This window comes from Coffea arabica, chromosome 5c (assembly GCF_036785885.1).
Source record: "Coffea arabica cultivar ET-39 chromosome 5c, Coffea Arabica ET-39 HiFi, whole genome shotgun sequence".
NCBI lineage: Eukaryota > Viridiplantae > Streptophyta > Magnoliopsida > Gentianales > Rubiaceae > Coffea > Coffea arabica.
This window is the reverse complement of record NC_092319.1, coordinates 46,942,612-46,956,571: the sequence shown is the minus strand read 5'-3', so window position 1 is coordinate 46,956,571 and position 13,960 is coordinate 46,942,612. Positions and strand designations below refer to the sequence as shown.

The 13,960-nt window shown below is 36.4% G+C and overlaps 2 protein-coding genes across 3 annotated transcripts; both read left to right on the top strand.

Annotated features, from left to right (window-relative positions):
* Nucleotides 1-4,867: 4,867 nt before the first annotated feature.
* LOC113690156 (beta-glucosidase 18) lies at nt 4,868-8,778 on the top strand. Of its 2 annotated transcripts, none has more exons than XR_011815306.1 (12): nt 4,868-5,281; nt 5,397-5,463; nt 5,553-5,611; nt 5,758-5,833; nt 5,935-6,009; nt 6,105-6,192; nt 6,287-6,539; nt 6,643-6,758; nt 7,157-7,430; nt 7,536-7,638; nt 7,740-8,006; nt 8,399-8,445. XR_011815306.1 is itself a non-coding variant. In XM_027207982.2 (12 exons), exons 1-12 carry the CDS (start codon nt 5,099-5,101, stop codon nt 8,622-8,624), a joined length of 1,623 nt encoding a protein of 540 aa, XP_027063783.1. In that variant the 5' UTR covers nt 4,870-5,098; the 3' UTR covers nt 8,625-8,778. The 2 variants fall into 2 exon arrangements, 1 of the variants encoding a protein (XP_027063783.1); XM_027207982.2 differs by having other exon boundaries at nt 4,870-5,281; nt 7,904-8,006; nt 8,399-8,778.
* An 855-nt stretch (nt 8,779-9,633) lies between these two features.
* Nucleotides 9,634-13,762, top strand: LOC113689008 (beta-glucosidase 18-like). Its single transcript, XM_027206836.2, has 12 exons — nt 9,634-10,119; nt 10,237-10,303; nt 10,397-10,455; nt 10,595-10,670; nt 10,753-10,827; nt 10,910-10,997; nt 11,084-11,336; nt 11,425-11,540; nt 12,018-12,291; nt 12,407-12,509; nt 12,868-12,976; nt 13,287-13,762. The coding sequence occupies exons 1-12, from the start codon at nt 9,934-9,936 to the stop codon at nt 13,549-13,551; spliced, it is 1,671 nt and encodes a 556-aa protein (XP_027062637.2). The 5' UTR covers nt 9,634-9,933; the 3' UTR covers nt 13,552-13,762.
* Nucleotides 13,763-13,960: the final 198 nt, after the last annotated feature.

Genomic DNA, 13,960 nt, shown 5'->3' with positions numbered 1-13,960 from the left:
ACCCTTTAAATGCTTGTTTGGTTTTGCCGTATTGGAATACAAATGTTGTTGAACTATGACATCTTCTTCTCATATGCTGCACGTGTACGCTGTACCTTTTTGTGGCCAGATGGGAGTTCAACATTTTTAGGACTCATTTTGTTTCTTTTTATTCTACTTTTGGAACGTGTAAACGAAGAATGAGAAAAATAAAAATAAAAATAGAATTATTATGTCAAGACCCCGAAAAAAAAAATCCTAAGCTGCATTGAACTAAATCCAAACTGTTTTGGAAGTTCTAATTTCTTGGTATTCTAATAAGCTCAAATGCATTGCTATCCTGCTATCATATTCATGGGGCCAAGGAACAAGGAAAGATGGAACGAATGATCTTTTTGTTTTTCCCATTTCCTAGGAGAATTTTGAGATAGGGATTTTCCTATGGTCCAAGCCCCTGTCATGTTTGGTCATGAATTTCTTAAGTCTGGTTTGAAGTGATTGTTTGGTTTTTTTTTTCTTAATTTGTTATACAAAAGGAGAAATATGGTAACTGTCTAGGAAAAACAAGAAGAGTTCGAGCCTTTCAAATCCTAAAATTAATGGGAATTAGAGAGTCAAGTAGAATATCTTTTTTTGTTAAAGCTAAATCAGAAATTGAGCAATAAATTTGTAACTAAACATGGCAAAATTTTCTTGCAACAAGAAATATCTTACCTTGTACTCTCCTCAGAGTTTCAGCCTAATTTAAGATGCACTCTGCCATATGTTATTCCACCTTTTATAGTAGTAGTAACATTTAAGAGGTATTCCAAATTGTAAAATATTTGGTAGATGAGCATGTAATGCATGATACCACATGTACGAATGCTGATTTACTTGGCTTTTATGAAGTGTTGACCATATCCTCTTTTATAGGAAATAACTTGATATCAACAAGGACTTCTGTAGCATTATCATTTACTACACATTAGCGATCACCTTATCATGACATGTATACATCACACAATAGTCATATAACATGATCGTTTCTAAGCACCAAAATTAAATAAAGGGTTATTATTACTTTACCCCCTTAATGTTCGGTGTCACTATCAATTTCCCCCTTAACGTTATCTTTTAGTCACTTTACCCCCAAGACTAACGCACAACAATAACGGAGTTTGTTAATTACAGTGAAAAGACAAGTTTAACCCTTAAAGTTATTATCACTTTACCCCCATAAACTATAGCCTCATTATCAGTTTATCCCATAGAGTTATTTTTTGAGAAATTTATCCCACCATTAAACCAACTTAGTAAGTTAAAAAATTTTAGAAGAAATGACTCTCCTCTTTGTATAATAAAAATAATAAAAAATTTTAAGTGGCTCTTTTCCTCTTTAGTATCAAGAAAACAAGTCAGAGTATTAATCTATTTTTTCTTGGCAATCTATTAAAATTTAAAAAAAATAGAAAGATGGGGAGGGGGAGGGTGAGAGAGAGAGAGAGCTCAATTCTTTTTTTAAAAATACAAATAAAAAAGATTTAAATACTTTCATTATTTTAAAATTATTTCACTTTACTGTTATCACCAGATTTTAATTCTAATCCTAACAATCTTAAATTAATATGACAATGTTAGACTTTTTTTTAATATTTTTTCTTCGCAAAATCTAATTTTCTGTTTTTTTCTTTACCGTCTCTTTTTCTTTTCCTAGTATTAATAAGTGTGAAAAAAGAAATTTGAGAAAACCTTTTTATTTTTATATTTTTTGATCTCTTAAAGTAAAAAAAAAGAATAATAATCATTCCAACTTTTTTATTTTTAATTATATATATAAGGGTAAATATATTTAAAAAATTTTGACCATATTAGTTAGATTAACAATGAAGTAAAATGCTTAGAAAATAATGTTAGGAATTAAATCGATTATATCACTATAATTTAAAGAAATAAAGTAATAATAACATGTAGTAATGCTATAGAATAAAAGGATATTTTTGTCCAAAATTTCTTAACATGTTAAGTTGAATTATTTATGGGGGGTAAAGTGACTAAAAAATAATATTATGAGGTAAACTGATAGTAATGATATAGTTTAAGGGGGCAAAGTGATAATAACCCTTAAATAAATAAACAAAAGGAAATTAAGATAGGAGTACATAAAAAAATTGGGGTACGAAAGTACATCAATATTAATAACAAGTATTCTGTCAAATGTTGAGGGGACTTTGAAGGCATTGTCAGCTACCGAGCTAGAAGCTTTTGGAGAAATTATCATCCATTCTTTTCACAACAAATTTAGTTTGGGAAACAAGGATTGAATTTATACCCGGGAGCAGTAAAATCACATTTTAATCGTTAATGAGACACTAAAAAACCTTGATTGTATTGGGGTTTATTTAATGATAATGCTGGTTCCAAAAAAGGATTCACCATGCTAGGAGTGCACCTAAATACTCTCAAATTTAGTTACTCCACTTTTTGAGCAAAAGAATTGGTGAGTTAAAGACTTCGATTCGACAAACGAAGCATGGTTTAGTTGGTAAGATACTCATAACAAAAAATTTATGAGTTCGAGTCATCACAGAAATAAGTGGAGAGTCGCTATTGATTCTCTTAAAAAAAAAGAAAAAGAAAAAAAAAACTTAGCATTCTAGCAAATATTCCAAGTCAAAACAGAAAAGGGAATGGCCAAATAACCCCCAGTCTAACAGTAGTGGCTAGATTTGCATAATTAGAAAAGAGTGAATTTTGTGTATATTGATGAAATCATTATGTATACTAACGAAACAAATAACTGGATAGCAAAGTTAATATATATATATATATATATTATAACCGTTAGATTCATGACATATCCATTAAAAAAAAGTTATCTGGATGTGACATGTATTTCGTGCTATGTACACAATCTAGTGTACAGTTGGGACTACCAAAATAAATCTCATTTTTTCGGCCTGATTGCTCTGCAGGTGAAAAAATGAATCATCTATATTTTTCGGAAGCCCAACAGATTGCTGGCATTTAGCGGCCATGTCAAAACTTATTCTGGCCGACAAAGTCCAAGTCGGCTGGGCAAATTCATGAGGCGCATAGTCAAGCAGGCCTATCGATAGGGCTTACAGGATCAGGCTTTGACAAAGCAAGGCTCATGAGATTTTTGGAGTCAATTTTGTGTGAACATGGTGGATGAGAAGAACCCATTTTGGTATGATGATAACATAAACGGCGTGTTCTAAACTGATTTTTTTTTAAAAATCTTTTAAGCTTCGCTTTCAGAATATTAATTATTTGCTATTGTCAATTATTTCTTCTTCCTGCTTTTAACTTTTTAAAAGTTTTTAAAAAAACTCAGCATAGAAAAATTACAAAAAAAAAAATCATTTTTAAAGCATGATATTTCTTTTTAATCAACTAAGAACAAATCTGGTGCCCTGAGGCCCGTGAATCCCAACTAGCTCACCCACTTTCCACCATGTGATGCTTCTCGGGGTTGTTCACCAAATCTTTGATTCTCTTTCCGATAGACCGAATCCCCACCAACCAAATCACATAAACAAAGGTACTTATTTTAGTTATAGTCTCGCACAATACAATTATTGATCCTTGAATACCTTTTTAAGTTCATCATTACTAGTAGTTTTATTCCTCAACGCTTGATCTCTTACCGGTACTCGTAAACGTGATTGTAGAATTTAGGAAAAATGATATTTTGTTACGGGCTGGAGTTTTTACCGTTTCTGGTTAGGAAGAGGATTGTTGAATTTAGACCCTCATAATAAATAATTAGTGTATTTTCGGGTAGGGGTGTCAACGGGTCGAGTTTGGACTCGGACCCGATTCAAAATCCGATAAAATATTCCGGGTTTGGGTTGAAAATTAATTTTGATATCCGGATCCGATCCTGTACCCATTTATTCCAACAAAAAAGGAGTCAGATACGGAATATAAGATTTCGACTGGGATCTGAACAATGTATTAATGATTATAAAATATAAATATTTTTAAATACATTCTTTTACCAAATTAGCAATTTAGTAATGACTTTGTAGATTGATTTGTAGTTAGTTTTGGATTGACTATTGTGAGTTATTTGTAATTAGCTTTATAATTTGATTTGTTTAAGTTTGGAGATTGGATTTATGATTGGTTTTGGATTTGATTTTAAAATATTTAAGTTTCCATCTTTTCTTTTCGGGTAGAGTCGAATCCGACTTGGGACACGTTGAACCCGATTCCAGAATTCTTAAGATCAAGATCCGTTGAATGTATAGGTCGAGTCCGAATCTACTATATAAAAACGGGTCTGAATTCAAAATTTTCAATTTCGATCCGAAACCGACCTGTTAACACCCTATTTCCAAGGAAGGACTCTATCTATTCACAGTCGTCTGTTGAGCCAAAAAAAAAACAAAAACAAAAAATGCACTTGGCAGTTGGCGCCAACCATTCCCAATATTAATTCTCATTGATATCATCCGCCGATTAAACTGATAACACGACCAATCAGCAACATTGGATACAGGTACCCTCAATGATTAAATTTAACATGTTTGTACCTGTTGACTTTGTTGGTACTTAAGAATAAACAATCCTTAATCTGTATGCTTGACGGCAGCACGCAACACAACAACGTAACCAACCTTCACGTTTACGTTAACTATATGTATGACCTTGACCACCATTTTTGTCCGGAATGGATGCCTCATGCCGGTGGCGTTGTTATATTATTTGGTGCATAATCATAATACGTGAGTAAAATACATCACATATATTCACTACGCTATTATAATAAATAAATTTCTGTAATAACGAGATCGAATAACATGTAACACAATTACATCGGCACTCAATCCTTTAAAATCAACGAACCTTGTTAAGTTTCCGTAATGTTTTCTATAGTTTGTTTAAACCCTTTATCAATTTCTCTAATAGTTGCCTTCAGTAATCAATATCTTTTGAAACAAATCTTCATTCTCATGACAAATAAAAGATAGTGTGTCTGAGTAGGTAACAGGCATTTTCATGGGATGAGGAGTGATCTTCTCAAGTGCCAATTTGACTTCTTGTTACTACTTTTTATACAACGTCCAACACTGAATTTTCAGAACCCACATCGCACTCGAATAATCAACCGATGAAAATTACCACTATCTTGTCATCTTCCTGCTTTTGGCTCTTCGTATTGCTGAATTCTGCAAATCCTTGTGCAACGGTGTTTTACAAAGGAGGCAATGAAAAAACAGAAGAGCTTGAAGACGTCAAAAGATCACATTTCCCGGGTGGCTTTCTCTTTGGTGTCGCCACTTCTTCATATCAAGTATATATATGCGTATTTCTACCCCATTTCTGCATTTGTCTGCATTTTTTGGTAATGTTTCTCCATGCAGTCCTGTTGAAATTTGCTTGTTGTGACACTCTACCAATGGTTTTAGATTGAGGGTGCGATTCTCGAAGATGGAAAGGGCCTCAGTGACTGGGATGTTTTTGTGCACAAAAATGGTAATAGTGACATTTTCAACTGCTTTCTTACAAGTATTTGCTTTTGGAAAGAATTTTGAAATTTCTAGCTTGTTTCAAATATGTTTTAGGTAATGTAGAGAATGGAGACACTGGAGATATAGCCACTGACCATTACCATCATTACATGGTACCAAGTTGCCGACTCTACCACTATGCTTTCTTTTTACTTTATTCATGGACCATAACATTTTTACATGAATGAAACGAAGACGTAATATTAACGTATTTAACTATTCAAACGATATAAAGTTTGTTGTTTTTGAATCATAATAGGAAGATATAGAGATGATTCATTCTCTAGGGGTGGATGCTTACCGGTTCTCCATTTCCTGGCCAAGAATCCTCCCAAGTACGTTGTTTTTCCTTCAAGTTACAACCCCCTCCTCAGGACACTTCCCATTTTTCTCCGTGTGCTAGAGACTCGAGATGATTCTTTGGGTAATTGGGCAGATGGAAAACTCGGTGATGTTAATGCTGCTGGAATCATGTTTTACAATAGCATAATTGATAACCTTCTGGTCAGAGGTACTTAGCAAACATCAGATGTTCATTGCATTCTTAATCTCTCCTTTACTGTTACTGTCTTAGAGGTCCAAGTAATTTGTCCAATACATTGGCAGGAATCCGGCCATTTGTGACGATTCACCATGGTGATCTGCCCCAAGTGCTTCATGACAGATATGGTGGCTGGCTCAGTCCTCTGATTCAGTATGTTGAACTTTTATTCTGATTGTGGATTTTGTGTGAAAGGTAACTGTTGTAAATAATAAGAACTAACTTTGGTGTGTATGTGATGCATTAGGGATGATTTTGTCCATTTTGCTGAAACATGTTTCAAGAATTTTGGCGATCGGGTGAGGTATTGGGTCACCATCAACGAAGCAAATTTGGTTTCAGAATTTGCCTACGAAATGGGAATATTTCCACCAGGCCACTGCTCCCCTCCTTTTGGCAACTGTTCGAAGGGCAATTCAGATACTGAGCCCCTGACTGCAATGCATAACATGTTACTTGCACATGCCAAGGCTTCGAAACTCTACCGTGAGCAGTTTCAGGCAAGTGGTTGGTTGGCGATATCATCTTCCCTCCGCATCCCTTAGTTTTTAGAGGATTATGCAGCTCACTTCTGTTGTTTTGGCTACACGAAATCTGATGCAGCCCAAACAAGGTGGTGTAATCGGCATTGTGGTCAACGCATTTATGTACGAGCCATTAACTGATGATGAGCGCGACAAGGAAGCTGCAAATAGGGCATTGGCTTTTAATGTGGCTTGGTGAGTTCTGAAATCACAATCAGTTGTACCTTTTGCCCTGCCAGCCTCCAATCCATGCAACTTTTTCCTTTCGTTTGATCAAAGCTTCATTGAACCACCCGCCCAAAAATGCCACATTTAAGTGATTTGCTTCGAAAAATCCAGGCAGGTGTGTTGTGCACCTGTTTGGTCCGGTGGTGATTTAGTTCCCTTCGGATTATCCTGGGCCTCCTTAGGTCCGCCTCCTCCCCCTTAGTGTAGAATAGATTAGGTTATACAACTGTTGTCGTTTCTGAAAAAAAAAAAAAAAAAGATCAAAGCTTCACTGGCTCTAATATTTGACATAATGAATCATGCCTATCTGAAATAGATTGAAATTGTTGACTTGTCACGCTTCAATTGTAATTGTATACACACAGGAATCTCGATCCTCCAGTGTTTGGTGATTATCCTCCAGAGATGCGTCGCTATCTCAGGAATGAGTTACCCAAATTCACGTCCGAGGAAAGACTGCTCATCAGGGACAGCATCGACTTCCTCGGATTAAATCACTACGGAACTCTTTATGCTAAGGACTGCACACGATCGAGTTGTGCCTGCTCCGGATCTGCGTGTGTGGCCGGTGGAGACCGTGCCATCCGGGGCTTCGTCTCTACTACAGAAGAGCGTGACGGTGTTTTGATTGGGGAACCAGTAAGAGAATTTTCAATTGATTTGTTGAGTATCAGATTCAATTGATTGTAGCGCTATGAGAATAAGATAGCAGCTTCCTGACGTGTTTGTTATGTTTTTAAACAGACAGGGTTGCCAATATGCTATGTTGTACCAAGAGGCATGGAAGAGCTTGTGGATTATATAAAGAACAGATACCATAACAAGCCTATATTTATTACTGAGAATGGTAAACTTATACTATGAGGAAATATCTAGGATCCAGATGAGTGTTTGGTTGTTTTCAGAAGATTTTGACCCTTGCTTTTATGCTTTTTTCGCCATTTCCAGTTCGAGGGGGGGGTGTTACTGAGATTCCATTTGCAGCTGGAGTGCAAATTGCACGAAGTTTTCTTGAGTTCTATATGCTGTCCCAACAACTACTATTACGGAATCTTACATAATAATAATGATGTTTCATCATCTTCACCATTTGTGGAACAACTTATCTACAGGTTATTCTCCACCGCAGCAAGAAGATCAACTTGATGACCTGCTGGATGATAAGCGGATTGAATATCATAAAGCATACCTTGCATCCTTGGCTCGAGCCATGAGGTGAGACTGAGATTGTTCCTGTGACATCCATTTATCCCGGCATTGAATCTGGACGATTCTAATCCAATTACGACACGATATACAACAGCCTTCTTCTAATCTAGAAATTATCTATCATCTTTGCCTTGGCACTTTGTTTCTTTAAGAAAAGATAAGAAGATAGTACCAAGCTTCCAACTATTCATCTCATGATCCTCAGGCAAGGTGGGTGTACAGAGGCATTTCAACAAATTTACATGACCTCTTGCACAAAAAGGATCCATTCCTCTCGCATTTGCCTTTACAGTTATCATTATTAGTTTTTTTTTTTCTTGATGTTTTCACTTGTACTAGCAGTATATCATCTTCTGATGGAAAATTGATCAAATTATTTACGAATTTTGTTTTGACAGAAGCGGCGCCGACGTGCGGGGATATTTTATTTGGACATTGATGGATGATTTTGAATGGACGCTCGGCTATGGTGTAAAATTTGGACTTTGCTCCGTGGATCGTACGACGTTGAATCGAGAACCTAGATCCTCTGCTGAGTGGTACAGAAATTTCCTCAGGAAATCACCTCGCTCCAATAATAATAATAATAATACGGAGCGGAGACCCACATTTTCATTTATTTAGGAGTAAAAGTTGGTAGAGCAGGTGAGTGACGTGACGGATTTCCGATGTATTCCACACTATTTTCTGCTCTCCATATTTCCGTCCGTCCATCTTTGATCGTTTCTTTGTCTGGACAGTGAATTATTTATCAAAATTTATTTGTTTATATCATCAACTCATTCTTTACTTACTTTATTATTATACATATATTATATCAAAAAAATATTATAATATATTTTTTTTAAAAATTATTTCAAATAATCTACTATTCGAACACACTTGTCTACATGTGCGCGTGTTTATATGTGTTACTTGCTTAAAATCAATAGTGAAGAATTAGCATATAAGTTAAAACTATGCCTCACTCCAATTTCTGAACTCTCGCACTTACATTTCTCGCGAAAGATCGCACTTATCGGCCCAAAATCTCTTTCACCCTCAGTAAAAGTAATTTTTTTGAATATGGTGAGTTTATAAAACAAGGAAAAAGCAAAAGTTGCACATATCAAATTGTGAATTACTCTACAATTCAATCCTTTTTTAACAAATTTCTAACATGAATATATATATATATATACACACAATATATATATATATATATATATTCACATGAATATATAAAATTATTATTTTATCTTTTATTGAATTATTATGCACGGATCAACATACTCGTTTTTGTACCCTTGGCTCGTAGTTGGCGGATATCAAAAGCAACAACATTCAAATTATCTTATCTCGGACTGTCGAACATAAAGTTGTGTTTGGATTGCATTTTCCGTCATTTTTCATGAAAAAATTACTGTAGTGATTTGATATATGTGAGGGAAAAAGATGATAGAAAAATGTGATTTCGGAAAACGACAATATTTTCCGACGGAAACAAGCAATCCAAACAAGGCCAGACATGATGGCGAGCTCGGAATCCGATATAGGACATTACATGTTTTAGGAAAATTTTTCGTACGATTGCTGTTTGATTTCGAACTTAATAAAAGTGACTCTAGAAGGATTTGATCTCTCCAAATACGATGTGTTCGCTAGAAGGATTTGATGAGTCGGGACTGGGCTCAAAAAGCTTTCACTTAAAAATATCCAGATCTGAGATGCTGATGGTTGTCCCGCCCGGGGCATGGTCGCCTGCTCTAATCAATGCTTTTTATCAGCTCTATTCAGAACTTGTGACATTTCCTTTTGGTTCTTTTTTTTTTTTTTGGTCAAACTCCTTTTGGTTCATACTCCCTAAAAGAATTGATTGATTTACTCATAACTCAAAAACATCAATATACATAAAAGTAGTGATTTGCAAAACACAGAAACGAAAAAGTAAATCATGAAAGTCAGCTCTGCGTTGTCCTCTCTCGTCTTTCTGCTACTACTACTACTCACGTCTGTGCTGGATTTTGTTCCAAATATCATTGTTGAAGGAGGGGAAGAGAATGCAGAACAAGCAGAAGATGTCAAAAGGTCACAATTCCCAGATGGGTTTCTCTTTGGTGTTGCCACTTCTTCCTATCAAGTATGCATCCCATGCTACTTTTGCTTCATTTGCTCTGATTTCTTAGTAAAGCATGTTCGTTCTGTTTCTCCCAGAATTAGCTGAATAGAGAGTACTTGTTTGATGCCAATGCTTTAGGTTGAGGGTGCAGTTCATGAAGATGGTAGGAGTCTCAGTAACTGGGATGTTTTTGCCCATACCAAAGGTAAACTGCAAGATAGTACTCTTATTCCGTGTTACTTCTGATTTGCCATTACATTTAACTATTCAGTTTGTACTTTCCTTTAACTTCTTTTAGGCAATATAGAGAACGGAGATAATGCAGATATAGCTGACGACCATTACCATCATTACTTGGTACCAAATTTAGTCTGTTTTCTTGTTTCTCTCTTGTATGGATCCTTAACTACTTGCATTCTTATTATTAACTAGGAAAGAGTAATAGCCTTGAAATAGTGATTTGTGGAAGTTTGTATCCTTTTCTGAACTATTGCAGGAAGACATTGAGATTATGCATTCTCTTGGGGTGGATTCTTACCGTTTCTCAGTTTCATGGGAAAGAATTCTGCCAAGTAGGTATCTTTTCTTTTTAATATATATTTATGTTGGGCATCTGCGTTCCTTGATGAGTATAAACTTTTTGCGGTTGGACAGGAGGGAAATTTGGTGATGTTAACCCTGCTGGAATCTTGTTCTACAACAAAATAATTGACAATCTGTTGCTCAGAGGTAATCTGCAAAAGCTTCGGCACCTTCGCTTGACCCACCCACTTTTATTCTGTCACTTCTGACTTAAAATGTTAAAACGTAGGCATTGAGCCATTCTTGACAATACACCATCATGACCTTCCCCAAGAGCTTATGGACAGATATGGGGGTTGGCTTAGCCCTCTGATCCAGTATGTTGGTTTGTTTCTCTCTGGTTGTTGAATTATTTTCAAAAGTTAATGCCTTCTGTGAGCAAAATTTTGGGTATATGCATTAGGGAAGACTTTGTCCGTCTTGCTGAGGCATGTTTCAAGCATTTCGGTGATCGGGTAAGGTACTGGATCACCATCAATGAACCGAACTTGGTCTCAGAATTTGCCTATGAGAGGGGAAAATATCCTCCAGCTCGTTGCTCGCCTCCTTTCGGCAACTGTTCTGCTGGTAATTCAGATGTTGAGCCGCTGATCGTAATGCACCACATGTTACTGGCACATGCCAAGGCTGTCAAGCTATACCGTGAGCAGTTTCAGGCAAGTAGAGTCAGTTGAGTGCATTGGTAATTGCAGATATACTAGTTTTCCTGTATTGACTACCATAACCTTATTCCTGTTGATGCAGGCCAAACAAGGTGGGACTATAGGGCTTGTTGTAAGCACACATATGTACGAACCATTAACTGATGACGAGCTTGACAGAGAAGCAGCAAGTAGGGGTTTGGCCTTCTATGTGGGTTGGTAAGTGTTGATGGATGATCAGGAATTAATATGAACGGTATGCATGCAAAGTGCTGACCATTAACAGGTCAACCAGACAAGTCTATATGCCTTGCAAGGTGGAGCACTGACAGCTTTAGACTGCACTTGAACATGTCTTATGTGTATTGTATCATCTTTTTCTGTTCCAAAATATCCTGGGATCTATGCAGAAAAGCTTTTAAATTGTTTTTGTGGACTGTATATGTTGTGTGGGAGAAGTATAATACCTCTCATTTTATCTGATGGTTAGTATACAATACATACAACTGGCGGGAGTAAGTGGTTAAATTTTCCAATTGAGAGCATGCAGTTTTACTCTCATTGCCTCCGTCCTGGCCTTTCTAATTTGCAGATGGACCGAGGCCTTGTTAGCATTATTGAGAAGCATGTGTTGTACTCTACATTAAAAGGGGACTAAAAATCACATCACCTTATATTTAATTTTTTGCAAAACAGGAGTTTTGATCCTGTAGTTTTTGGTGATTATCCTCCGGAAATGCGTCGCTACCATGGGAGTGAACTACCAACATTCACATCAGACGAGAGACAACTCATGAGAGATAGTACTGACTTCCTCGGACTAAATCATTATGTAACTCTATATGCTAAGGATTGCATCCATTCTAGTTGTACCTGTTTTGTTCCAAGCTGTTTCCCGGGTGGAGACCGCGCTATTCGAGGCTTTGTGTCTACCACTGGATTCCGGGATGGTGTTGCAATAGGGGAACCGGTATGAACGTGATTCTGCCTGACTTATAATCAATAATATCTGTTGTTTATTTCACTACACCAACAAGTTATTTCTTTTCCAACTTTTAAGGTGTCAAGTTTCTTCTTTCTAGCAGACTGGGAATCCTCGATTTTTTGTTGTTCCAAGAGGAATGGAAGAAGCTGTGGACTACATTAAGGAGAGATACCATAACAAGCCCATGTTTATCACTGAGAACGGTGAATATATTCTTTTAAGATGCTCTTGGATCCAAATTTATGTAGCACGCTCGCTATGTTTTTTGCATCTTCTATTTTTGTTCTTCTGGCAAATAAAACATTTTCCCGTCTGGCCTGAATATGCGGGTAGAGTTGTTCCAGCTAAAATTTGCAGATGGACTGAAGTGGGATTGTTAAACTTTCCTAATATATTTCAGGCTGCCATAAATAAGTTCTGAGTATGGTGTCTCATGAAATAAGTTGTCATGCCACATGAGGCCATAAAGTTAATCGGTGGAACGCTTTTAGGCAAACAAAGAACAAATATATTTATGAAAATCTTAGCAGACAAGAAGTGATAGTTCCAAATTACCTCCAGGTTATTCTTCACCAAAAGGCCAGCAAGAACAAGTTGATGATTTGCAGCACGACATCAAGCGTGTAGCGTATCATAAATCATACCTTTCAGCCTTGGCTCGAGCAATCAGGTGATTCTTCCTCCTCTGATTTATTTGTTCACAGAGTTCTGGTGTAGTTTTTTTGTTGGCAGGCAGAAAATGCAGGAGTTGAGTTTTACTGTTTGATCCTGCATTAATCTAAATATGGTCGATTCCTGTCCCATGATACGACAATAGCTTTGCTTTTCTTTCTTTGGTTCCAATTAGAAGCCATGATATGCATCTTTTCTTGGAACGAGGCAGAATGACATTTCTAAGGCTTCACCTTTATAGCGATCATTAGCAGCCATGCAATTCTCTCACTTGCATTTGGAATGAGAGATGGCTTCTTCTATTGTAGAAATGGAGCTGATGTGCGCGGCTATTTCATATGGAGTTTGATAGACAATTTCGAGTGGACAGATGGTTATGACATAAAATTTGGGCTTTATGCCGTAGATCGCGTCACGATGGATCGAATTCCGAAGTCCTCTGCTAAATGGTATCGAGATTTCCTCCACAACATTAGCTTCAATCATCAGGAGCCAAGAATTGCAATTCCATTTAGTAGTGCCGCCGATGGCTTTCTGCCCAATATAAAGAATGGTACTGCAGAAATGGCATGATTCCATCTTTGGAGTCATCTTCGCCAGTATCCTTTTATCTGATGCTGAGCTTACGGTTGTTCTGAGTTCATGTTCCTTCCTTAATTAAACTGATTTCTATAATCTTAGCATTAAATTTATGTCAAGAAAAAAAAAAAAGGAACGAAACAGGATATAAGCGAATTCTGGACGTATGATACATATATAAAATTTATATTCGAGATTTAAGTTTTGCACGTGCGCGTTGTTAATATATATATATATATATATATATATATACATATAGAGAGAGAGGAAAATTTTAGGGAATGAACAATTATTCCAGATCATCATCTTCGGCAAAGGACAAGCAACTCATCATAAAGATTAACAAACAAAGAAAAAGAGACGCACCTTTTTCTTTCTTTAGCAGCCGCATGCTATTATTACT